The 26,008-nt window shown below is 43.0% G+C and overlaps 2 protein-coding genes and 1 non-coding gene across 6 annotated transcripts in view; 1 reads left to right on the top strand and 2 right to left on the bottom strand.

The window, feature by feature from the left end:
- LOC139370530 (nucleosome-remodeling factor subunit BPTF-like) overlaps positions 1-11,505 on the bottom strand; it is a 56,045-nt gene extending 44,540 nt beyond the window's left edge. For all 4 annotated transcript variants that reach the window (XM_071110080.1, XM_071110083.1, XM_071110081.1 and 1 more), the window contains exons 1-3: positions 10,791-11,505; positions 7,556-8,378; positions 667-887 (exon numbers count right to left, since the gene is read on the bottom strand). In XM_071110080.1, coding sequence (XP_070966181.1) covers positions 667-887; positions 7,556-8,378; positions 10,791-11,310 — 1,564 coding nt within the window. In that variant the 5' untranslated portion in view covers positions 11,311-11,505. The remainder of the gene's footprint in view (positions 1-666; positions 888-7,555; positions 8,379-10,790) is intronic.
- A 1,050-nt stretch (positions 11,506-12,555) lies between these two features.
- Positions 12,556-12,637, top strand: trnas-aga (transfer RNA serine (anticodon AGA)). Its single transcript has one exon. It is a non-coding gene; the product is annotated as a tRNA-Ser (tRNA).
- A 1,756-nt stretch (positions 12,638-14,393) lies between these two features.
- Positions 14,394-24,537, bottom strand: LOC139370497 (nucleolar protein 11-like). The gene is made up of 18 exons (XM_071110016.1): positions 24,372-24,537; positions 23,813-23,926; positions 23,619-23,675; positions 23,225-23,373; positions 22,904-22,961; positions 22,590-22,731; positions 21,726-21,926; positions 21,383-21,459; positions 21,142-21,265; positions 20,801-20,895; positions 20,628-20,693; positions 20,264-20,448; positions 17,298-17,423; positions 16,677-16,913; positions 16,249-16,327; positions 15,892-15,984; positions 15,678-15,785; positions 14,394-15,168 (listed from the first exon to the last, which is right to left on the bottom strand). The coding sequence occupies exons 1-18, from the start codon at positions 24,516-24,518 to the stop codon at positions 15,055-15,057; spliced, it is 2,172 nt and encodes a 723-aa protein (XP_070966117.1). The 5' UTR covers positions 24,519-24,537; the 3' UTR covers positions 14,394-15,054.
- Between the last annotated feature and the right edge of the window lie 1,471 nt (positions 24,538-26,008).

Raw genomic sequence — 26,008 nt, 5'->3', positions numbered from 1 at the left:
AACTGAAAACTGCTGTTCACAAATGCTCTCCATCCAACCTCACTGAGCTCGAGCTGTTTTGCAAGGAGGAATGGGAAAAAATGTCAGTCTCTCGATGTGCAAAACTGATAGAGACATACCCCAAGCGACTTACAGCTGTAATCGCAGCAAAAGGTGGCGCTACAAAGTATTAACTTAAGGGGGCTGAATAATTTTGCACGCCCAATTTTTCAGTTTTTGATTTGTTAAAAAAGTTTGAAATATCCAATAAATGTCGTTCCACTTCATGATTGTGTCCCACTTGTTGTTGATTCTTCACAAAAAAATACAGTTTTATATCTTTATGTTTGAAGCCTGAAATGTGGCAAAAGGTCGCAAAGTTCAAGGGGGCCGAATACTTTCGCAAGGCAATGTATATTTCTAAATGGGCCGATTAATCGGTATCGGCTTTTTTGGTCCTCCAATAATCGGTATCGGCGTTGAAAAATCATAATCGGTCGACCTCTACCTAGAATAAATAAGAAAAAAATTCCCAAAACCTGTGTGTGTACCCTAGGCCTCGTTCAGTAGGTAAACGTGGCAGAAATGCCATTAAGAGATTTTTTATTCTACTTTATTCAACATGTCAGATAGGGCATGTTTGTTCTACATAACCTACATCCATCTGAACGTGTCCACATCTCTTACCGTTGGCAGCGGTGAGGAAGCACTTGTTGATGCCGCGGGCCTTGTTGGTGAGCTCCTCGGTGATGTCCATGTGCGTGTGCACCTCGTCCCTGATCTCCTCCAGCGTGGCGTACAGGTCGGCCTCCCAGTAGCCCTTGTCCAGGCAGTCTATCAGCTCAGCCAGCTGTACCTTGGTGCTGTAGTACCAGATGGTCTTGTCCTCCTGCTCGCCGTCCTCCTCACTGGGGTGGAGGAAGTGAGCGAGACACCGGTGGAGGGGGTGGAGAGAAAAAGAGGAGGGGAGAGAGATAAGAGGGAGATGGAGGGGACAGGGAAGGAGAGAATATGGGAGACAGAGATCAATATCTTTGATTAATTGATGCCACCATCAAATGACGAGCAGTAGAATGAAGAACATTTAAGCAGACACCTGCCATTGTAAATTGTCCATTGTAAGGACATAGTACTGACAACTATTTAATACATGTGTCTTCTATGGTGCAAGTTTTCCTTAAAAGCCATTCTGCCACTTTACAAACTCATATTCATTATCTCCAGCACCATACGGGTGTCTAGATATGTGAAAAAGGTGTTTCTATGATCTGTGGTTGCAAAGATAAGGTTCTAAATGCTTCTCTAGGTAGGATTAAAAGGAAGAAAAACTGTGATTTTCAAAACCTGAAACGAGTTTCAAGCCATTTTATTGCTCCATGTCACCGTGAATCTCAATGTGTTTGAAAAATCAGTCATCGGGTAGAACGCAGAAAATGCACCTTTTTCACATACACTGTATGTAGACACTGGTATTTTTTATTTTATTTTACCTTTATTTAACTAGGCAAGTCAGTTAAGAACAAATTCTTATTTTCAATGACGGCCTAGGAACAGTGGGTTAACTGCCTGTTCAGGGGCAGAACGACAGATTTGTACCTTGTCAGCTCGGGGATTTGAACTTTGAAGGCACTAACCACTAGGCTACTCTGCCGCCCCATTGCTGGAGACAATGAAAATTAGGTTGAGAAGCGATGGAATTGCACTTTTACGTTTTAACATGGCCTTAGCTGCAATCAAGGAAAACATGATTATTGGGAAATTAAAGTTGTAAGACCTTTGAGCGCTCTAGGCATGCATAACACATAGGCCCACATCAAATATCAACAAATGGACAGCTTTGTGCACAGCAGGGTCTAGGCCTGAGTCTCACTAGCCTTAGGCAGTATTCCAACAATCTAGTCAGCATCCTCTCAGGATGCAACCACCCACTCGAGACACACACACACACTCTCTCACTTTCTCTCTCTCTCTCTCTCTCTCTCTATGGGGATGGTGAAGATCGATTACACTGCAACCAGTGAAGGCCACCTTCTTGAGTGGGAGCGGCAATGAGACAGTGAAGGCGACCCCCCGAATCCCTCTGTTCAGGTGTGTGTCTGTGCTCGTGTACATGAGTGTGTGACACTCTCCTCTCAGGTTAAAGGAGTCTGCTACCACACCATCTGTGACTTGTGCTTAATAGCTGGCGTATATGCTATTGCTGACTAATATTTGTGTGTTTACATTGTCATTATCCTTCAAACAAGTGAGGCATTGGCCTTTCTGTACCTTACCAGAGAAGCTAAAAAAGTGATGTAAGCCGCTCTGGATAAAAGCGAAGATTGAAGAGTGCCATCTGTCATGTAAAAAAAAGCTCACAGTTTGAACATGATCACGGGTCAATTGCTTGCACTTCTGCTTCAATTTTGATTCTGGGTTAACAGTGTTTCTTGCGTGGATAACCTCAGTGCCTGATTGAAATTGACACTGTACACATGAATAAATAAGTAATGATCACTTATAATAATATATTACTGATTGTTTGGCGCTTCTGTCGGGGCTGGCTAGCTAGCCAGTGTGGGGTAGCTTTAGCAACAGGGTGGAACAGCAAGAGTTAGCTGTTTATATGTTAGCATAGCGATTGCTCCATTAGCCGAAAGCCTGTTAGCTAGTTGTGAACACTCCTATGTAGATGGCTGCACTCTTGCGGATGTCTCTCAGCTCACCCTCACTCACCCTTGAATCAGCTAACTAGCGTAATAAGCTGTCAGCTGGTCGACATGGCTTCTTCTCAGAGCTGTGCAGTTTTAGCTTGCTTGTATAGCTACAGTGCCTTACGAAAGTATTCGGCCCTCTTGAACTTTGCGACCTTTTGCCACATTTCAGGCTTCAAACATAAAGATATAAAACTGTATTTTTTTGTAAAGAATCAACAACAAGTGGGACACAATCATGAAGTGGAACGACATTTATTGGATATTTCAAACTTTTTTAACAAATCAAAAACTGAAGAATTGGGCGTGCAAAATTATTCAGCCCCTTTACTTTCAGTGCAGCAAACTCTCTCCAGAAGTTCAGTGAGGATCTCTGAATGATCCAATGTTGACCTAAATGACTAATGATGATAAATACAATCCACCTGTGTGTAATCAAGTCTCCGTATAAATGCACCTGCACTGTGATAGTCTCAGAGGTCCGTTAAAAGCGCAGAGAGCATCATGAAGAACAAGGAACACACCAGGCAGGTCCGAGATACTGTTGTGAAGAAGTTTAAAGCCGGATTTGGATACAAAAAGATTTCCCAAGCTTTAAACATCCCAAGGAGCACTGTGCAAGCGATAATATTGAAATGGAAGGAGTATCAGACCACTGCAAATCTACCAAGACCTGGCCGTCCCTCTAAACTTTCAGCTCATACAAGGAGAAGACTGATCAGAGATGCAGCCAAGAGGCCCATGATCACTCTGGATGAACTGCAGAGATCTACAGCTGAGGTGGGAGACTCTGTCCATAGGACAACAATCAGTCGTATATTGCACAAATCTGGCCTTTATGGAAGAGTGGCAAGAAGAAAGCCATTTCTTAAAGATATCCATAAAAAGTGTTGTTTAAAGTTTGCCACAAGCCACCTGGGAGACACACCAAACATGTGGAAAAAGGTGCTCTGGTCAGATGAAACCAAAATTGAACTTTTTGGCAACAATGCAAAACGTTATGTTTGGCGTAAAAGCAACACAGCTGAACACACCATCCCCACTGTCAAACATGGTGGTGGCAGCATCATGGTTTGGGCCTGCTTTTCTTCAGCAGGGACAGGGAAGATGGTTAAAATTGATGGGAAGATGGATGGAGCCAAATACAGGACCATTCTGGAAGAAAACCTGATGGAGTCTGCAAAAGACCTGAGACTGGGACGGAGATTTGTCTTCCAACAAGACAATGATCCAAAACATAAAGCAAAATCTACAATGGAATGGCTCAAAAATAAACATATCCAGGTGTTAGAATGGCCAAGTCAAAGTGCAGACCTGAATCCAATCGAGAATCTGTGGAAAGAACTGAAAACTGCTGTTCACAAATGCTCTCCATCCAACCTCACTGAGCTCGAGCTGTTTTGCAAGGAGGAATGGGAAAAAATTTCAGTCTTTCGATGTGCAAAACTGATAGAGACATACCCCAAGCGACTTACAGCTGTAATCGCAGCAAAAGGTGGCGCAACAAAGTATTAACTTAAGGGGGCTGAATAATTTTGCACGCCCAATTTTTCAGTTTTTGATTTGTTAAAAAAGTTTGAAATATCCAATAAATGTCGTTCCACTTCATGATTGTGTCCCACTTGTTGTTGATTCTTCAGAAAAAAATACAGTTTTATATCTTTATGTTTGAAGCCTGAAATGTGGCAAAAGGTTGCAAAGTTCAAGGGGGCCGAATACTTTCGCAAGGCACTGTAAATGAAATGTAAAAGCTAGCTTTTAGCCAACGTATAAACAACTCTTTCACCTAGCAAGTTGGATAACAAACGCTTATTTCATTAATGCGATGTTAGCTAAGATAATAGAATGATCCTAGCTAGCTAGCCACCTACATTTGTTAGTGGGAGATTTATTTGCTAAAATGGAGACACCTTTGAGTCAGCTAAAGATCATCTTTGCATCTACCAACTGGCAGTTAATTTACTACATGTCAACATATTTTGTGGACTAGTCCTAACATGTACTTTCTGGTTATGTCAGAGCAATGTGCATTATATCATTGTCCACTGGATTAAAAACCCAAGACATATCAAAGACCAGGCAAGAAAGTTAGATCTAAATGCTTGGTAAAAAAAGCCAGTGCTAAATTGCTCCGTCCCCCATAGCCCTAACCCCTCGATGTTTGCAGACCTGTATGGTCTGGGAAGGTAGGCTATAAGCAGTGCAATGATGGATCTCACACCTTACAGATCTGCAGAAACAAATGGTTAGGGCCAAGGGGAGGGTTAGGGAGTGGTTTGAGACTTGACTTTCCCAATCACACAGAGTTATTAGATGCTAGCCCACCAACTCAAAGCTCAACATTGACAAGAGAAGCTGCTCTTCCTCCCTGGCAAAGCCTGCCTGCTCCAATACCTCTGTCACAGTTAACAAGTCCATTATGGCCCCTTACCAGACTGTATAAAACTCCTTCACACTCTCCACTGGCTCCCATTAGCAGTGTGCATCAAATTCAAATCCCTGTTGCATGCATATAGGGTAGCAAGGCGAATCGATCCTGGCCCAATCTTTGTCAGCACTGCCAAATGTATTAGTCTTCATATTGCCATTATACATGTACATGTTGCACGTCTTCTCTCCAAAAATGTTTTTATCCTGTAGCTGACCTAAGAGCACTGTTGGAGATGTGACAGGCTGAGATACCCAGAAGGCAAACACCAACATGTGTAATTTGTAAATAATGTTAAGATCAGTGTTTCTTAACCCTGTTCCTGGGGGCCCAAAGGGGTGCACATTTTTGTTTTTGCCTAAGCACTACACATCTGATTGAAATCTCCAAAGCTTGATGAGTTGATCCTTTGACTCAGCTGTGTAGTGCAAGGCCAAAAACAAAAATGTCCCCAGGACCAGGTAAAGGGTCAACCATAGTAGTACGTCACCCCTGGAGCAGATTAGGGTTAAGTGCCTTGCTCAAAGGGCACAGACAGATTTTTCACCTTGTCGGCTCGTGTATTCAATCCAGGGACCCTTCAGTTAGTGGCCCAAACCCCTAACTGCTAGGCTACCTAAGAAACACTGGGTTAGACAAAAGTGTCAAATATATGCCCCACATTCTTCCTCCAAAGGACCTTTCTATAGAAAGACTGAGGTAGCCATTAGCAGTTGCCTTCAACACTCATCCTTTCCTTTTAAAAAGGAGTTTGGACACTATACTCAGTTTAGTATCGCGGTCTTCATTTCACATTGTGATGACAACGGTTTTCATGTTCCTCCTAGTGTCAGGACAGCAAACGGTTAACACAACAGCATCCCTTCAAAGACTGAGGTGTTTTAGGCAGGGATAGACCAGGCCCAATCCTGCACAACAGCCCCAGGTGAGACAACAGCCCTAGCCCATCATCCCATCCCCCCAACCTAACCCATAACCCTGTGTTTCCCAATCCGTTCCTCCAAGGCCCCTAGCAATTTTTTGTCCTATCACACCTGATCCAACTAATCAATTGCTTGAAAAGGGATGTCCAGGGGGATATAACATTACAGAACACTCAGATATAAATATATTGTCTAGAACAGACACAATTATCTGCCAGGTAGAATAGGAAGTTGAAATAACTATTTATTCCACTGAACAAAGATATAAACGCAACATGCAACAATTTCAAAGATTTTACTGCGTTACATAAGGAAATCAGTGAATTGAAAGGCCTTATTGATTGTAGGGCAGATATAACTGTCAAGGGGATTCCTCTCGGGCAGTTGAAAGGCCCTAATCTATAGATTCCACATGACTGGGAATACAGATATGCATCTGTTGGTCACAAATACCTTCAAAAAAAAAGGTAGAGGTGTGGATCAGAAAGCCAGTCAGTATCTGGTGTGATCATCACACCTCTTCATATTGGTGGGAAGTGGAACACAATGACGTACATGTAGATCCATCGTATCCAAAATATGTCTGATGAGTATACAGGCTGGGACATTTTCAGCTTCCAGGAATTGTGTACAGATCCTTGCGACATGAGGCCGTGCATTATCATGCTGAAACATACACACTGTCTGCCATTTGCCCTGTACAGTTGAAACCGGGAACTAAATCTTCAATATGTAAAGTGTTCGTTTCATGTTTCATGAGCTGAAATAAAAGATCCCAGAAATGTTACATAAGCACAAAAAGCTTATTTCTATCAAATGTTGAACACAAATTTGTTTACATCTCTATTAGTGAGCATTTCTCCTTTGCCAAGATAATCGATCCACCTGACAGATGTGGCATATCAAGAAGCTGATTAAACAGGATGGTAATTACACAGGTGCACATTGGGCTGGGGAAAATAAAAGGCCTCTAAAATGTGAAGTTGTGTCACACAACACAATGCAACAGATCAGTCTCCAGTTTTGAGGGAGCATGCCATTGTCATGCTAACTGCAGGAATGTCCCCCAGAGCTGTTGACAGACAATTTTATGTTAATTTCTCTACCATAAGCCACCTCCAACATCATTTTTGAGAATTTGGCAGTACGTCCAAATAGCCTCACAACCCAACTGCAGAACCTCCACATCTGGCTTCTTCACCTGCGGGATCGTCTGAGACCAGTCACCCAGACAGCTGAGGAGTATTTCTGTCTGTAATAAAGACCTTCTGTGGGGGAAAACACATTTTGATTGGCTGGGCCCGGCTCCCCAGTGGGTGGGCCTATGCACTGCCAGGCCTACCCATGGCTGCGCCCCTGCCCAAACATGTGAAATCAATAGATTAGGGCCTAATGACCTTATTTAAAATGACTGATTTCCTTATATGAACTGTAACTCAGTAAAATCTTTCAAATTATTGCATGTTGCGTTTATATTTTTGTTGAGTATAATTTTGGAGTGAGTGAATGTTTGTTTGTTGTTGTCTACTTACACCACGACGCGGCGGTCCAGGAACCAGTACTTGCGGCGGTGGCGGTCATAGCCGATTGGCAGCTGGCGGATGTATGGCCTGCTCTTCTGCGCCTCCGCCACACAGTCCACCACGCCAGGCACCTTGTGTGCCACGCATACCTCGCACTGCCACTCGTCCTCGGGTACCTCCACCAGCGGCGGCTTCACGCACTCTAGGTGGTAGACGGCAGAGCACGTCTCGCAGCAGAGGAGGTCCCCCAGCCGGTGGCACACCCTGCAGTGGTCGTCGTACGCCACCACCCCCTCCGACATTAACTCTTCTCTAGCCAAGTTGGTGGCCAGGAACTGGTCCACAAGGAATTGAAGGACCTTAATTTTGCTCTCGAGGGGCTCGTAGGGGTACTCCTCGCCCTCCAGTAAAGGGAGCACCTGCCGGTACTCTGGGTCACTCTCGCAGTAGGCGCGCACCATCTCGGGCCAGGTCATGCCGTCGATGAAGTAGAGTGTGGAGTTGACGCTGTCCTTGAGGTCGGCAGGACCGAACGTGGTGTTGGACGTGTCCTCCTCGCGCAGGATGGCCTTGAGCAGGGCGGTGTGGGTCTCAGCCAGCAGGGTGCACTGCTCCTGGCCTGCCAGCGCCGCACAAAAGTCCTCGAAGCGGAACGGCGAGAGGCGCAGGACCGAGCCGAAGTTGCGCAGCACCTCATAGACGGCCGAGATGTTGAGGAGCTGATTGGCCGGCACCAGCAAGTCCTCTGAGGACTTGGGCAGCTCCAAGGAGGGCACCTCCTTGGCCTCGAAGATGGGCGAGCGGGGCCGGTGTGGGTGTCTGCCCCTCCGGCCTGAGACAGAGAGGGATGAAGAGAGAGAGAGGGCTATAAATGATGTAAATAATTCAAATCAATCAAGAGACATAAAATGGGGTCAGGAAAAAAAGTCCCTTTAATACTGAGTGCTGGACTCTGAGAAACACAACAAAAACAGGTGAAGAAACAAAGACAAAACTAGATACATAGTGAATGAGCCAAAGCAGGCAGCGCAATTTGCATCAACCATAACAGCTGTCGATGTTTCTATCAAACAGGCAGGGCTTCTTATTCAACACATTTGAGTGTGTAACTATTTTGTTACTGTTTCTGGATAACAGCTCTGTGAATGTATGCATTACTTTCGCTGTATCAACTTTTAAGCACAGCGTATTGGTTATAACCAACTTGTATTTTTTACCCTTCCATAAATCCACGGCGTATATAAAGTCTGAATCTCTTCTATAAACAGAAATTCTCCCTTTGGAAAGAGAACTTTTGATTTACTCAGTACATAATTTTTTTTTTTTTTTTTTAAAGTCTTAAAAATTTAAATAACCCGACCTAGCACCTGGTACTTGAGTATTCACTGTGCAGTGGAGAATTTGGCCTTCCTTCACTCACTCTACCCTGGGCCAGAGTATGGGTGCTGATCTAGGGTCAGCTCCCCTTGTCCATGTAATCTTATTCATTATGATCGAAAAGGCTTTACTGATCCTAGATCAGCACTTTTTATGAATATGGACCCTGATCAAGTTCAGAATCTGAAACATAAAGCCAGGGATCCACACCCTCTGATATCAGCTAGAGTAGGTAGGTATAACAACTGACATACTATAGTTATAAATTAGATTTCAAACATTAGACATTAAGAGAAGGCATAGATGAGGTGACATTAAAAATGACCAACAAGCACCTCTCCCCTGAGCGTGTGCCCCCGGTGAGGGCAGTGTACAAAAACCTCTGCCTTCATTCCTCCCGCCCTATGCACAGAGTCTCTGTGTATGTGTAAGCATGTATTTGTGACTCAGTGTGATAAAATGAGTGTGTATGTGATTATAGGTCATATGAATGGCACATAAACCACTCCTTGAACAATTCAGCCATATTCACATGTTAATCGGGCCTGTTTGGGGTAGGAGGTTATTTGCGTAGTCAGTCACTGGGGTGCAATGGAGAGATAGAATTATGATTCAAGAAATACCATGTTGTCTAGGCTGTACACATCTGTGCTTATGAGATGTGGGGCAAGTTATGAAACACATTCACAGCCATTTTAGGACACATAACATATGAATAAATCTGTAATTTCATGGAAATATTATTCTGCATTGCATTATGAATCAGCAGATCCATTCCAGGTCTACAGGAACATGTGGAATTATGATAATTTAAGATTTTACTGAACACCAAAAGATATCAGAAAATGTACAATAATGTATACTAATCTTATGCATAATCCTGAAAAATACAAAATGGTTCCTTAATATTGCATAAATGTCTTAAAAATTGACTACATGAAGTCCAAAGTACATGAATGACATCAATGTCACTTTCACTCATGTTTTGACATTATACAAGATCAAAACTATTGACTTCACAGTTCAACAATTATTTTTCGAAGAAGGTTACCTTTGCTCTTGTTCGTTTACATTGACAGATTGGCTTTGCTATGGTTACCGCACAATTTAGTACGTGATATTATAATGAGTTCAAGCTGCAACAGGTGAAATTAGAGCGCCTCTTTTCAAAACAAAGGGCCGCGCGATGATGTCCTGTCAAGCTGATTTGACCACAATCTCACGAAATCTATCGCAACACTTGATTTTCTGAAGGAAAAAATTGTTTAAACTAAGGGAGGAGGAGGAGGAGGAGGAGGAGGGGGATAAATTACAACTAGTTGATGAAACTGACCCTTTATTGTTTACATCTACTACAGGAACTGTATAACAGTATATTCATGCCATGCAAGGCGACAAAGTATCAAAAACGCACGCGCAGTTCTAAAACAAAAAAGGTATAAATCTTATCGTGATATTTTGTAGCCAGATAGTGCAGCATGGCAAGCTTGTTGACGATAATTGCTAAATGAATGAATGGAAAGTAGCTAAATGTTTATCTGGAACTAACGCCTAATATGTTGCATGCAAAATGGTGCAATTATGCACATGAACAATTCCACATTACAATAATCCCCATCGTCAAATTCGTGTTAATTTTTGCCAATAGTTGCTGATTTTTTATAACAGAAAACATGCGAGGTGACAGTATTGTTCACTGTGCGCGAACTAGCAAACGATCACCAGAGCTCCTAAACAAAGGCCTGTTTATGAGTGCAATCTCCATTTTGAACAATGCAGCTTACTTCCCAAATGTGCTAAATAAAACTGTAACACTTTGGCGTGCATTTTAAAAATGCTTCTAAATTGCATTTGCAAGCAAACGTACCTGGAGTGCTACCGTGCGTGCTATCATGGCTCCGAAAGCTGCTATCTGTACAGTAGCTAGCATCATCCTCATCTGGTAATTCTTCCAGAAAATCGGACTCATTGTCCACGGCCTCCTCTTCGTAGTCTGAGGAAGGATTCTCGTGTAAAAGTTCGTCTTCCTCCGACCTCAAACTAATATTATCCTCTTCCTCGTCGCTGTTGTCATCGTAGACCACCTTGCACAGTGGCCGTCTCCCCCTGCTGCCGCGACCACCTCTCGAACCCCTGCCTCTTCCTCTGCCCCGCGATGTCGTCGCTGCTCCAACTTTCCTCCGGCCCCTGGACGAATGATAGTTTTCACTCCGATGAATTTCTGTATCGCCGGTATCCACCACCGAACCCCGTCCGCGGCCACGTCCTCGGCCCCTTCCCCTACCACGGTTACCTCTCCCTCTCCCTCTTGAACCGCGAACTGGCCCAGGGGAAACCTCCTGCATCTCCGCTGCCTGTTTGGGCGGCCTTCCTCTTCTCCCTCGCATTGTAGCAGATGTATTATTTTTAATTTCAATTTTAGCGCGCGACTAGTCCACACAAACCCGAGAAACCGGGCAACCTCGGAAACCCTAACCAACGTTGCGATAGTCACAATTAGCCCCACCAAGCCCCGGGCTCAATTTTTAGTAGAATGTTCAAATAGAATGGCCGGCGTCCCGCTTTAGGTCGCCTGCAGTCGCCATTTTTCTTCGGATATCTCCCTCCACTGAAAACAGACAGCAGGCCCTGTATGGAGGTCACGTGACCACTATTCTACAGTAGACGCATTTAGTTCATAAAATGTGTTATCCATGCAAACGTGATGCCCCCACGATTGTTTATTTACGTTCACTTGTCATGCCAATTCACATAAATCAAGAAAATATCGATTTATTACAATGTAACAGCGTTGTCAATTTGCAGCTGACGTCGTCATTCTAGCCAGAATGTAAGCAAGCAATACGTAGTCGGCCACAGGAAAGATCAGAATCATGAAACCAAGTTGTTGTTTCAGAGTTAGAGCAAATACTATCACATATTAGGCAGGAGTTAACTATATGTCAACATTTAAATCATGTAGCTATTGGTAGTTGATTTGTTGTTATCAAAGAGACTCCGTTTGTAATTTTGATGCAATTTATTTTAATGGCAAAAAATACTCATATTGTGTATTGCATTGGAAAATTGTATGCATTTATACATTCAAACATTGTGTTTAATTATTGATGCACACAGTGGATATTATGAAGAGGTCATTCAACATTCTCGATCAGAACGTATTACATCAGAACAGTTCCATCACCATGGAATGAATGATGGTGACAAAACCTACCAATGCAGCAGTTGTGGTGCAACACTGTTTCTTTTTTTTCTCTTTGTTGCTACAATGTTTCCTAAATCCCTCTCTTATGATAGGGCCTAGCTACATTATGTTTAATTACAGTCTGTGGTTTATGTCCTCAAATGTGGCCTATTTAGACAAGGCCTACTATGTCTAGTATACTGGTTGATGCCTGCTCACTGTAGTATGTCTATGCCAAGGCTTTTATCTTTAAAGCAAGCACATTGCTTTATTAAGTCTAGCAGGCAGAAGTCTAATTATTTCGATGTTATAGCTACATTCTCAATAGAAGCAGCCAGCATAGTGAATGGTAGTTTAAGAAATAGCTAATGGTCTTTAAAATAATAAATAGCAGCAGGTTTCATTGGACATAGGTTAAATTCGGAATAATTTCAACTGTCTGTATCAAGTTGTCGTGGCCGAGTGGTTAAGGCGATGGACTAGAAATCCATTGGGATCTTCCCGCGCAGGTTCGAATCCTGCCGACAACGATATCTTTTGACGATGTAATAATAGTTAATGCGAATTTTCACTTTAAAGGGTAGTCCTTGTAATCCCAAAATCATTCAACTATACATTTGTTACGTCAATTTGAATGTAGTTAATGTCTTGATATTACCTACAGTCTTCATGCAAAAGGTTGTACAACACAATGGAAAAGGGCACCTCCAAGTGTTAAAAAATAAATACTTCATTTTCTGGTTGCATGTTCCATGTAGCTTTTAGCGGTATTGCAAAAAATATTGATGTAGATATCTAAATTACATACACTACATGACCAAAAGTATGTGGACAGCTTCTCGTCGAACATCTCATTCCAAAATCATGAGCATTAATATGGAGCTTGTCCCCCCCTTTGCTGCTATAACAGCCTCCACTCACCGAGGTAAAAACAGTTACAGGTTGGATCTTCGACGGATATTCCCCTGTAGTTTTCCTTACGTCCACCAACAGCAGTTAGGGACCGTTAACATAGTGACAAATACACATTTTCAAATTTAAATGACTCCTAAAGTGTTCAAAAGTGGTTCTAGCTAATTGACAAACTGCATCAAATTGACAAACTAAAGGGTGTGCAATGTGTAGGGCCACTGAGCGTACATTCTGAACCTTGTTTGAAGTCAGTAGGTCACATGACCAAGGAGCTATTGAAAAGTTAAAATGTATGTAAAAACATGTGAGATGAAAATGGCAAACTGAAGTGTATACAATTTGTAGGCCCACTGAGTGGACATTCTGAACCTTGTTTGAGTCAAGTAGGTTTGATGACCAAGGAGCTATTGAAATTTGTACTTTGTTTACGCTCCCTCACTAATTCTGTTCTCTCTGCTACCGCACGGCAAGCGGTGCCAGAGCACCAAGTCTATGTCCAAAAGACTTCTACCCCCAAGCCATAAGACTCCTGAACAGCTAATCAAATGGCTACCCAGACTTTGATGCTACTGCTACCCTCTATTTATTATCTATGCAGTCACTTTAACTCTACCTACATGTACATATTACCTCAATTACCTCGACTAACCGGTACCCCCTCGCTATTGTTATTTTACTGCTGCTCTTTAATTATTTGTTACATTTATTTTGAACTTATCTATTTTTTTACTTAACACATTTTTTCTTAAAACTGCATTGTTGGTTAAGGGTTTGTAAGTAAGCATTTCACTGTAAGGTTGTATTCTGCGCATGTGACAAATACAATTTGATTTATGTAGCGTTAAGATAACTTAGGGGCCTAGCCCGAACCATGAAAAACAGCCCCAGGCCATTATTTCTCCTCCACCAAACTTTACAGTTGGCACTACGCATTGGGGCAGGTAGCGTTCTGACATCCACCAAAGCCCAGATTTGTCCATGGACTGCCAGATGGTGATGTGTGAGAATACGTTTCCACTGCTCCAGAGACCAATGGCAGCGAGCTGTACACCACTCCAGCCGAAACTTGGCATTGAGCATGGTGATTTTAGGCTTGTGTGCACGGCTGCTTGTCCATGGAACCCCATTTCATGAAGCTCCCAACGAACAACGTTTGGAGTCTGACTGTATTAAAAAAAAATATATGATCCCCACCTACTTTTAAAACCTAACTTGCGCCCGTGCCCATCAGCAACAGGTGTGGCTGAAATAACCAAATCCACTAATTTGAAGTGGTATCCACATACTTTTGTACATGGTACCATGTAATCTTAACTTAAACATACATATATGATAACCATACAACTCATCATGATGGGACAAAGGCCAGTTTCATTTTGTGCATAGGGTATTTTTAATACAAATACTGTCATATGAATTCAGAATTGACTTTGTTAGAATGCAACACAAAATGTATCTATAGAAAACATGTGCGACTAATGTGATTGGGAGACGTTATTCACTGTCCAAATCGCCTTCATGAAATACAACATTCAACCCATTTCTATTTTTAGACATGTCAGTATATTCCTATAAAAAGGGGCAGTATGTTCCATAGGTTAAAAGTATCTATACCATGATAAAATATCATGGGACTATAGTTTTCTACATAATTCATATGAGCAAATATTTCTACTACACACGCCCTCAGATTATACAGACAAATACAAATCCCATGGCTATAGGGACCTTGGCCTCAGCAATGCCACAGTTCAGAACTTGAGAATAATTTTCTCTACACATCTGGGAATCAACTAGACTGATCCCAGATCTGTTTGGGCGCTGCACAGCCAACTCCTATGTTCATCGTTGAAAGCACAAGCAGACCTGGGACCAGCGTAGGCATCTACAGTAGATAGGTATGATATAGCAGTTGAACCATGGACCTTTCGGTAGCATACCAAATTCAAAGTGGAACAACGATGCAACTGACCAAGAGAAAAATGGGGAAACGGTCAACGGCAGAGTTTTATTAGAAATAATCTGGAAATATGGTCTAAAAAAGCTCAATGACTTCTATGGAGTACTGGCTGATGTCCTTCGACGGCTTCATTTTGTGGAGCTCTTGAAGGCTGCCCTCGATCTTCCCCAGTTCAGAGAATAGTTTCACCTGGAATGGGTAGACGGGGATAGATGCTAAATCAACCCGTACAACAAAGAACCATATACATACAGTATGTGCATCAGCGAGATGAAGGAGATGCAAAAAGTAAATAGCAGTAGTGTGCCAATTTACACAACAAATAAGAGCGTTGAAGATTGTGGCAAAACTCCTCCGCTGGGTTGGTTCAGTAGCGGGCACGGTTTAGCAGAGTGGAGCGAACCAGTGCACATCCGCAGACACCCTGTGTGACTGTGTGAGAGCAAAGTCGTGCATCGTGTTCATCCTAATATCGTTGATGCTGCTCGTGACAGAAAACAGCTAGCATTTATAATGGCAACACCACTTGCTTTTCCTGTTTGAACCACTGAAGAGGTAAACATTCCTCCCTGGGTGCCTCAAATGGGTTTCATTATCACAGCAATAAAAACAAATGACACTAGTTGTTATCAAGGGAACCATTATGACAAAAATGCTGAACTATCATTTGCAGTGAGGACCAAAGAGAAAGCACATACCTGGGACTTGACAAAGCTTTGGAGATTTGACAGCAATCCTTTGGCATCAGGAGCCATGACCAAGACTGTGAAATGAGCATCCAACAACAAGCACACCCAGTCAATGATCTAGAAAAGAAAAAGGAAATTCAGAACACACACATTAAGTTAATGTTATGCAATATAATTACATGCATTCACCTTTTGTATAACTTTAATGCTTCCATGTACCAACCTGTGTCATTGTGGGCGATCTCAAAACTGGCGTTTGTGTGTAGACGTCTTGGGAATATTTCAAATAGATGAACTGGAGGTACTGAAGAAAGAGCTAGGAGAGGAAAGGAAACAGAAGGATGCAACCAGTCTTTCAACATATCCTCATAGCTAACTGCAGTTAATAATTTGGAAGTCAATAGATAAAAACCCACCATGGTATATTGCAGGATTACAGTCAATTCCAATTCAAGTCAGGAAGTAAACAAAATGTTATTGTTCTTCAATGAGGAAGATTGGAATTTACTTCCTGAATCGACTTGAATGAAATGGAATTGATCCCAACTATGGCATATTGTCAAGGAGATGAGAGACTCACAATAACCTGCGGAGCGTTGAGGTCCTTCAGGTGGGGGACGAGGAGGTTGTCACTGTACGGCGTCTGCAGGACCTCATTACTATGGCAGCACAGTTAAGTTATAACACCTCCACACATGTCTAAGAGTCATTTCTATGGACTGATATTAGCGCATGGTAAACATTATGGTGCATTGCAGCAGACTGCTGACAATTAAATGTGTCATTGTATCTATCCCTATTAATGAACAATTGAACGAATCAACCAATTCGACAAACCTATAGTGAGAGGATACAGTAACACAGCCTTGTGTTGGTTCAATCCATCTGACTATTGATGATTCTATCAAATACACTGTTTATTCAACAATGACATTATCAGATATTACTGTAGTCTTGCAATGGAACAGTGTTTAGGGTATTGGTTGTCCAGACTACACACAAGGATACAGTAGCACAGCCTTGTGTAGACCCACAGGGCAGACCTCCAGCTGCAGTGTGGGGTTCTTCTTATCCTGGTGCTGGGGAGGTTTGGGCTGGTGGTGGGGGTCACAGCTGTCCTCCTCAAACAGAGGGGGGCTGAAGCCGTTCTGTTGGCCCCCCCGGGCCCCCGCCGCCACCAGGCCCTCCATGAAGGACACGCTGTCCGGCTCCAGGCTCACCATCTCCACATCGCCGTCTGGCACACTTGAAGGAGGGAGAGCGACACACAGCCGTTACAACAACGATCCTGATTTCAGGCTATTTATATGAATTGACAAACTATGTATTTGCCGTAACAACACTTGGAAGCATTGGAAATGGTTCAAACAAAACAAGTTCTAGAAATAAAGAACTTCAAAATAAACCATTTAAAAAGCAATACACAGCCACAAAGAGACCGCTTGGTTTACAATGTGGTGGAAAGAATATGCATTGTACACAATGAGTAGAAACTTCAACCATCAAAACAATTAGGCCAACAAATACATAATCAAGCTCCAGCACTGGCAGGAAACACTATCCTGAACTTCACCAGAATGAATCTAATCCACAACGTATAGGTCGTTACAAAAGACGGGTTAGACTGACCCGATGAAGGTTTTGAGGCAGGCACACGTGACCACCTCAGGGATGTCTGGGAAGAGCTGCAGGCAGAGCTGACACAGGAAGTAGTCCTTGTGCTCCAGAGCCAGCAGCAGGAGGTCGGGACACATGCTGCAGAAAGACATAGAACAGGTCAGAACCAAACCAAGGGTCTCAACAACAGTCTGTGTGAAAATACTATAACAAAAAGCTTCCTTTCCCAGTCTCCTTTCCTTCATTGCAACTGATAGGCAAAGAAATAGGATAGGTACCCACCCAACATGTCTTCACCTATGATGTCTGGCAGTGTTCGAGACCAATTCAAGACCAAGACCGGAGAAAAGAGTGTCAAAGTCAAGACCAAAACCGGATGGGGTGGGGGGGGAGTGACAAGCGGTCCGAGACAGAGTCAAGACCGAGCCCCAAAAAAGTCAAATTCAAGACCATGCTTGTAATTTTGTCATAAGGCCACCATAATAATGAGTTCAACATATCCAGTATTCATATCTCAGAACAACATATGGATTCTTTAGACTTTCAGAATAGTGAAAAAAAATGCAACCTGAGGGAAAATAGAGACACGACCAATTATTACTAAACCCAAGTCAGTGGAGAACAATGAGGGCCTTCTACAACTTCAGATAATTTATTAAATAATTATAACAATAATTATAAATTACATTGTTCTTTTCAACTATGTTCTGATTGAATCTCTTCAGATTTTGTTGGTAAGGAAAGGTGAACACTGAAGAGAAAAAAATATATTTTTTGGTGGTCTGTTGGGAGAGAAATCTAGATAGCTAAGACAGCCATTGGCTAGGCCATCATAAGCTAGATAGAAGGCATTTGCCATTCAACTGTATTAGGGTAACATTTTGGAGTGACAGTTTAATCAACCAATCAAATTGACTTGTAATAGGGACCATTTATGCTAAAAAAACACATGGTAAATACTGCCTTCTCAAAGGCCAACAGGTCACTCACTACACAATAGGGAGCAGTAGTTTCCCTGCGGTCAAGCAGCCATCTTTTGTTGCAGACCAGTTTGCAGAGGCTGTTAGCTTCTCCCTTTTCAAGAATAACTTTCAACAAGAAGTTAAGTTTCAAATGATCATCTGGTGAGTGGAAATGTTTTTTTTATTGCACCACGCTTGCTGTTAGCAGTCTCTTTCAAAATAAGGTGTGAAATATTGTTGCATTTAAACTTTTGGTCACCGGTTACTTTGTGTGCTAAACATGAAATGTTTTACGCAATGGGAAGTATTAGTTGTACATTAGTGTAATGGTTGTGTTTCTCCTATTCTCATGATTGGGACCTACTGGCTTATTCTGTCCAAGTTTATAGACGGCTTATCCTTTAACATTATGCTGTCTTTCCATCGGCCCCATGCGGTGGTGTAGTGGTGCCCGGTAGTGGGTATACTCACATTTTGCTAAAGAAAAAGCCCAAGGGGCCTGCCCAGCGAAGGAAAGGTACCCTGTGTGAAAAATCCTGTTTTCTACATTTTTAAAAATGAGTATTCCTATATATTTTTCAGATGAGAACCAAATGGTCTCCTGAACATCACATTGTTTTATTTATTTTTATATATATATATATATATATATATATATATATATATATATATATATATATATATATATATATATATATATATATATATATATATACACACACACACTTGAAGTCGGAAGTTTACATACTGGCTTTTTTATGGCGGTTTTGGAGCAGTGGCTTCTTCATTGCTGAGCGGCCTTTCAGGTTATGTCGATATAGGACTCATTTTACTGTGGATATAGATACTTTTGTAGGCGTTTCCACCAGCATCTTCACAATGTCCTTTGCTGCTGTTCTGGGAGTGATTTGCACTTTTCGCACCAAAGTACGTTCATCTCTAGGAGACAGAACACGTCTCCTTCCTGAGCGGTACAACGGCTGCGTGGTCCCATGGTGTTTATAATTGCATACTATTGTTTGTACAGATGAATGTGGTACCTTCAGGCATTTGGAAATTCCTCCCAAGGATGAACCAGACTTGTGGAAGTCTACAATTCTTTTTCCTGAGGTCTTGGCTGATTTCTTTTGATTCTCCCATGTCACGCAAAGAGGCACTGAGTTTGAAGGTGTCTGTAAACACTGAGTTTCACTGTCTGTAAACAATTGTTGGAAAAATTACTTGAGTCCTGCACAAAGTAGATCCTAACCAACTTGCCAAAACTATAGTTTGTTAACAAGAAATATGTGGAGTGGTGACTCCAACCTAAGTGTTTGTAAACTTTCGACTTCAACTGTATTTACTTATATTTGTGGGGGGTACTGAGGAGTATATCTTTGTAAAAAATCATTATTTTTGTGTTCAATCTGATTGGGTGGGCCTGTGTCCACCCAGGCCCACGCTCCCGAGGCAAACAGGGCATGATGACTGAACTGCGCATCACAAATAGCCTACTAACAAGACTTCAGACCAATACATGGTTTGCATCCCAGTGTTGCCATTTACTGGTATAGATCATACTTTGAAACATCCTTCCTATCTACCCTACCGACTACCGACGTCATTCTTCTGAGCTGCTCCATGCCAAAACCAGTTGAGAACTGTGTGCTCTAGCTGCCTGCCAATGATATTCTGCTGAAACTAGGCTATGGGTGCACATATTCATATATTTTGCGTGCTTTGCAATTGTGTAGGCTACTTTGTGCATGATTTCTCTATTGTACTACATAATTGATATGTCATAAGTATATCCACTACACTACTTTGCATCAGTGGGGATTAAGGGAGTGTACACAACACCTACTACACAACTGTACTTTTTGGAAAAGGGCCAATCTCCTACGTGTGCTGGTATTACGGTTGTTGTCCTTTCAGCATCATTAACCTGTCACGCCCATCATTCTGATAACCTCCCTGTCCAAAGGACCAATACTCCCGTGCCATAGGAGGTCCAGTCAACCCAAATGCCACCCTCACCTGTGGCAAAGGCACTGTGTTTTCACCAGCCGTGCCAAGGCCCCGGGAGTGTAGAAGGCCGTCTCGACCTGGCTTCGGGCCACCAGCTGGCAGGCCAGCCGGCCCACCGAGAGCTGCAGGTCCTGGGCATCGCCTCTGGAGACCAGGGCCTCCACCTCCCTCCGGACCTCCTCCACTGGACCAGTCTGGAAGGGTTGGAGATGGACCACAGTCAACACCTAACAACATTTCCTCGAGGACAATTATATTTGATATAGACATACTATGAAAGGGACTGGTCATTTGTGGGTCACTCACAATGTACAACATCAAAACTGCTTGAGACTAAAACAGAAGAGCAAAATTAACAGTTGATCTAAAATACCTTGATAAGCTCCAGTACTTGGTCCACTGTGAGGGCAGGCGCTGATTGGCTCTTCCGTCTCAGCTTCTGTACAAGGGAGGACCAATCAGAACAGGTGAAATTAACATGAATCCATTCTAGTGGTAAAGTATTAGGGTTAGGGTCAATCAATTCTGGAAGTCAGGTTAACGTACACTCTTCCTGGTATCCACTATTTTGGTGGGCCCCTGTGGCTGATCCCCATGGAGTAGGGTGTTCCAAGAGGGGATAGCCACTGACGATTTGGACACTAAAAAAAATTGCAAATGAAATAAAATCCCAGTCACTAAACTGTTAGTTTATAATAACATTTCAAGGGATGCAATTCAGATCACTTCAACAGTAATTGACAGATTAAGTTCATTAGATAGGTGACACTAGGGATGGTATTAAAAGCAGTGCACTATATAGGGAACCATTTTAGATTCAACCAGACACTGTCAAGGACGACTAACGCCACTCTGGTGACTGTTTTACTGAGAAGATGCCGTGTGACCTGCGATCCCAGGGTGTCGTAGTTTCCCCAGGGCCGAGGCCAGGGAGGACTTCTGACACTCGTAGGGAATGACGGAGAGGGCCTTGCCATGAGGGACAAACAGCTTCCCTAAATAACACCAGACCTGAGGGGAAACGAAGGAATGATCATTGATATAAAAAGGAGTGAAGCGGGTCTTATTTAGTGCAAGATACAAGTATAGAGTTGTGAGGCAAAAATTAACAATTCTGAGTATTCCTACCTGTCCACGGATTCTTCCCACCATCTCCTTGCCAGCCTGAAGAGTCTGGAAATTAGTATTCCAGATGCAGAGGAAATCTGAAAAAAAAAAAAGGATTGGATGGATGTCAGCAATATGGTGAAAGCTCCCAAGCATACAAGGGGAAGATATCATCACGTTGTTTACATGCATCAAATCAGAACTTCGAAAAGTGTTGATGTTGGATTGGGTGAATGTGTGTGAGAATCATAATTCAATCAAATTCATGAAGTAAACTACAATTCCAATTTCCCACATGAGGAAAATCGACATTTGAGTTTCGCTCCTTAATTGACATGGCATTGATCCCAACCCTGATATTTACCTTTGCCAGTCCTGGCGGAGGGATGGGGCATCCCCACCACAGCCACATGAGCTTCGTCCAGGGCCACTGCCGAGGCAGCGCCCAGCTCCCCCTCCCCAACGGGCAGCCTCAGGCGCAGGCTACGAGGCAGGGCCTGCACCCCTTCTAGCCCCACAGGCCCCTGCACTGCCACCACACTCTGGTACACACAGCCGTTAGGGTCTGGAGAAAAGAGAGTGAGATAGAAGACAGAGACGCAAGTCAGGTCAATCATATCCTTATGACACCATCACATAATTGAGAGAGCAAGTTTCTCAGGAAAACCATAAGTGCTATCATGAGACTGGAACTAAGATGATCAACAACCGTTTTTCATTGTTTGTGAAGTGCTTAATTGATATCGAATGCACTACCGTTTCAACAGTATTTTGGTTATCTGGGGGGGGGGCACCATTAAAGCTGAAATATATAACTTTTTGGGCGACATGACCAAATTCACACAGAAATGTGAGTTATAGATCTGTCACTCATTGAAAACAAGTCTAAGAAGTGGTACATATGTTCTATGTGTGATATTTCTATGCTTTCTGTTCTTAAGGTTTGTTTTCGCGTCTTTTACTTTCGGTTTTGTATACCAGCTTCAAACAGCTGAAATACAATATTTGTGGTTATTTAAAAGACATTTCACAGCATTTGACATGGTACATTGATTCTCTACACGATACATTGTTTGTTTTGTCACAAACTGAAAATAACTATTAGAATTTTAACAACCAGGAAATGCCAGAACAATTTCTGCATAATGCATCTTAAAAGCTGAATTAACATCACTACATTAACATTTATAACATACTACTTCGGCAAGGAAGTGACGGCCGTACTCACACAGGTAGAGCAGGTTGATGTGTTTGTCCCGGAGAGAGGCAGAGAAACTCAATGGGGGAGCTCTAGAGTCTTCTCTCTCCAGCCTATACTTCTGTAGGGTGTTGGGGTTGAGCCTCTGCACATACAGGAAGTGCTCCCCTTTCTGTGACGGACAACAGGGAAGCCATGTTAAGCACGACAGTGTGGCACCGAATTCATACTTGCACAAAATATAGCATGTTGCAAATGGCACCAGGTTTATGCCTGCTCATTGGCAGGTCATTGAGCACACGGCTTTCAGTGTACTGGTGTACAGCAAGGAAAGGATATTCTACCTGCTCTGTCGTGAAGAGGACAAAGTGTTGTTTCTCAGCCACGATGTTGGTGCTCCACCTATGAGGTAACATGAAGACATTTGTCAACTGTGTGCTTCTCACACAAACTATTGTTACCCAAACGAACCAAGTACTGACAGCATTATCATTGCCTCTGACTCACTGCAAATTAATATAGTTGCAAGTTTTTTTTAGACTACATTTTTTAATATCCATGGCTCTGTAAGAGAATAAGCAAACCGGCCTCTATAGTGATGGGACTAAAGCCAACCAACCCGAAGGTTATGGATCGCTAATCCAGACTAGTGTCCATTGTCTGACCTTATGACCTCCTCCTCTGACAGGATGTCCTCTATGGGCTGCTGGGGGGCAGAGAGGAGGGAGTCCAGGAGTCTGACTGCCCCTCTCTGAAACAGCACCACAGGCTCTCCCCCTGGGGCAGAGTGGACCCTCCATACATCAGCAGATACCTAAGAGACACGCAGACACGGAAGTAGTTAAGACCAATAACTGCGAGACATCGCAAAATGACTTCAAAGTCAGAGGGAAGCCTAAGATATGTATATGGCATATTTTTATTCAATTATGGTACAATGACTTCGCTGGCACAGGTCATGTTAATTTGCAGAGTATGTCACCATAACTGACAAAGTCAAAGCAGATGAGATTGAAATTGTATGTGTGTGAGAGGGAGCAAGAGAGAGCTCATTCTTACAGTTGCTTTAAATGCTTTGTCTAAATTGAGGTCCTCTTCTTTCCAAACTCTGATGACCTAGTGAGTAAACATTTATTGACCATGAACAACATGAAGACAAAAACTTTATTTTAAGAATCAAGTCCAACTGTCAAATCCAGATGTTTTAAATGCGTTTAGTGTATATGTTTGTGGGACTTGTCCGCAAGTGTTACCTTGTTGTCAGAGACCACTACATATTCCTTGGTCTGAAAGTTGAACACTGCAGGACAAGTCAACAACTGTCCCTGTTTCACCGTCCAGCTACCCAGAGGCTTCTGGTCTGAAACCTGTCAACACAGCACCTCATACGTAAACACCACATGCATTTTTTTCAACAGAAACACAACCTTGGTCATATTAAAAAGGTACGTTAAGTTCATATTCAAGTACAAGACGAGTGTGACTACCTTTTTGACAGTGGCACCAACGTCAGCTAACCAAACAAACCCACGCCAAGCAGCTATCTAGTAGTAACGTTACTGGTCTCAATACGTGTGATAATGTGCACGTCGATTGATTCAAGTAAACCTTATGAATACGCAGACTTGTAGCTAGGTCGTTGTTGAACACCATTGCAATACTGTTAAGAGTGAGCCATTTCTATTTTTATATGTAGCCATTTTTTGAAACTCCGTCGGATCCCCTACTGCAATGTCAATGGACACGAGTGTGCCATCATCCCATCAGCTGAGCTGGTTCAACATTCCAGCCACTTGTTTTGGTCAACATTACCTTGTATAAAGTGACAGCTCTCGTAGAATCGGTGACGACGGCATGGTCACTGTCTCCATCCAGTTCAATTCCCTGAATTGCCGAATCTGAAGCACTTTGCGTTTGTACAAGTCCGCACAACGTGAATCCCTCAAACAGCTTGGCCATGCTGGATGAAGAAAATAGGAAGTGCAAACCTCGCGAGACTTACGCACGGCTACCATAGAGTATTCAGTGTCTGGTTTAAAGATGAACAACTTCGGTAAGATCAGACAGCGCTCCCCTGTGACTAGTTTATGGTATTTCATATTGAGTTGTGTGACGCCTGTAGCGGTCTGTGCCCCTGTGGTTATATTCAATATACACTATTTATACAAAGGATGTGGACACCCCTTCAAATGAGTGGATTCAGCTATTTCAGCCACATGTATAAAATCGAGCACACAGCCATGCAATCTCCATAGGAAACATTGGCAGTAAAATGGCCTTACTGAAGAGCTCAGTGACTTTCAAAATGCCACCTTTCCAACGAGTCAGTTCCTAAAATAATTGCCCTTCTAGAGCTGCCCCGGTCAACTGTAAGTGCTTTTATTGTGAAGTGGAAATATCTAGGAGCAACAACGGCTCAACCGCGAAATGGTAGGCCACACAAACTCACAGAACAGAACCAATTGTCTGTCCTCAGTTGCAACACTCACTACTGAGCTCCAAATTGCCTCTGGAAGCAACGTCAGCACAATAACTGTTTAGTGGAGCTTCATGAAATGGGTTTCCATGGCCGAGCAGTCGCACACAAGCCTAAGATCACCATGCACAATGCCAAGTGTCGGCTGGAGTTGTGTGAAGCTCATCTCCATTGGACTCTGGAGCGGAGTGGAAACACGTTCTCTGGAGTAATGAACTAAGCTTCACCATCTGGCAGTCCGGCAGACAAATCTGGGTTTGGTGGATGCCAGGAGCACGCTATCTGCCCCAATGAATAGCGCCAACTGTAATGTTTGGTGGTGGAGGAATAATGTTCTGGGACTATTTTCATGGTTCGGCTAGGCCCCTTAGTTCCAGTGAAGGGAAATCGTAACACTACAGCATACAATGACATTCCAGACGATTCTCTGCTTCCAACTTCGTGGCAACAGTTTGGGGAAGGTCCTTTCCTGTTTCAGCATAACAATGCCCCCATGCATAAAGCAAGGCCCATAAAGAAATGGTTTGTCGAGATCGGTGTGAAAGAATTTGACTGGCCTGCATAGAGACCTGACCTCAACCCCATAGAACACCTTTGGGATTAATTGGAATGCAGAGTGTGAGCCAGGCCTAATCGCCCAACATCAGTGCCCGACCTCACTAATGCTCTTGTGGCTGAATGGAAGCAAGTCCCCGCATCAATGTTCCAACATCTAGTGGAAAGCCCTCTCAGAAGAGTGGAGGCTGTTATAGCAGCAAAGGGGAGACCAACATAATATTAATGCCCGTGATTTTGGAATGAGATGTTCAACGAGCAGGTGTCCACAGACCTTTGGTCATGTAGTGTATAAAGCAAAATGTTCATTCCCCTTGCTCTTTATCTTTCACTCTCTCTCACACACACAAACCCCCATGCAATCACACACCAACATGCGCATGCACACACACACACAAACTTTCAGAGGCACCACATC

This window comes from Oncorhynchus clarkii, chromosome 17 (genome assembly GCF_045791955.1).
Source record: "Oncorhynchus clarkii lewisi isolate Uvic-CL-2024 chromosome 17, UVic_Ocla_1.0, whole genome shotgun sequence".
NCBI classification, from domain to species: domain Eukaryota; kingdom Metazoa; phylum Chordata; class Actinopteri; order Salmoniformes; family Salmonidae; genus Oncorhynchus; species Oncorhynchus clarkii.
The sequence above is the reverse complement of the archived record's forward strand: the minus strand, read 5'-3'. Positions and strand labels throughout refer to the sequence as shown.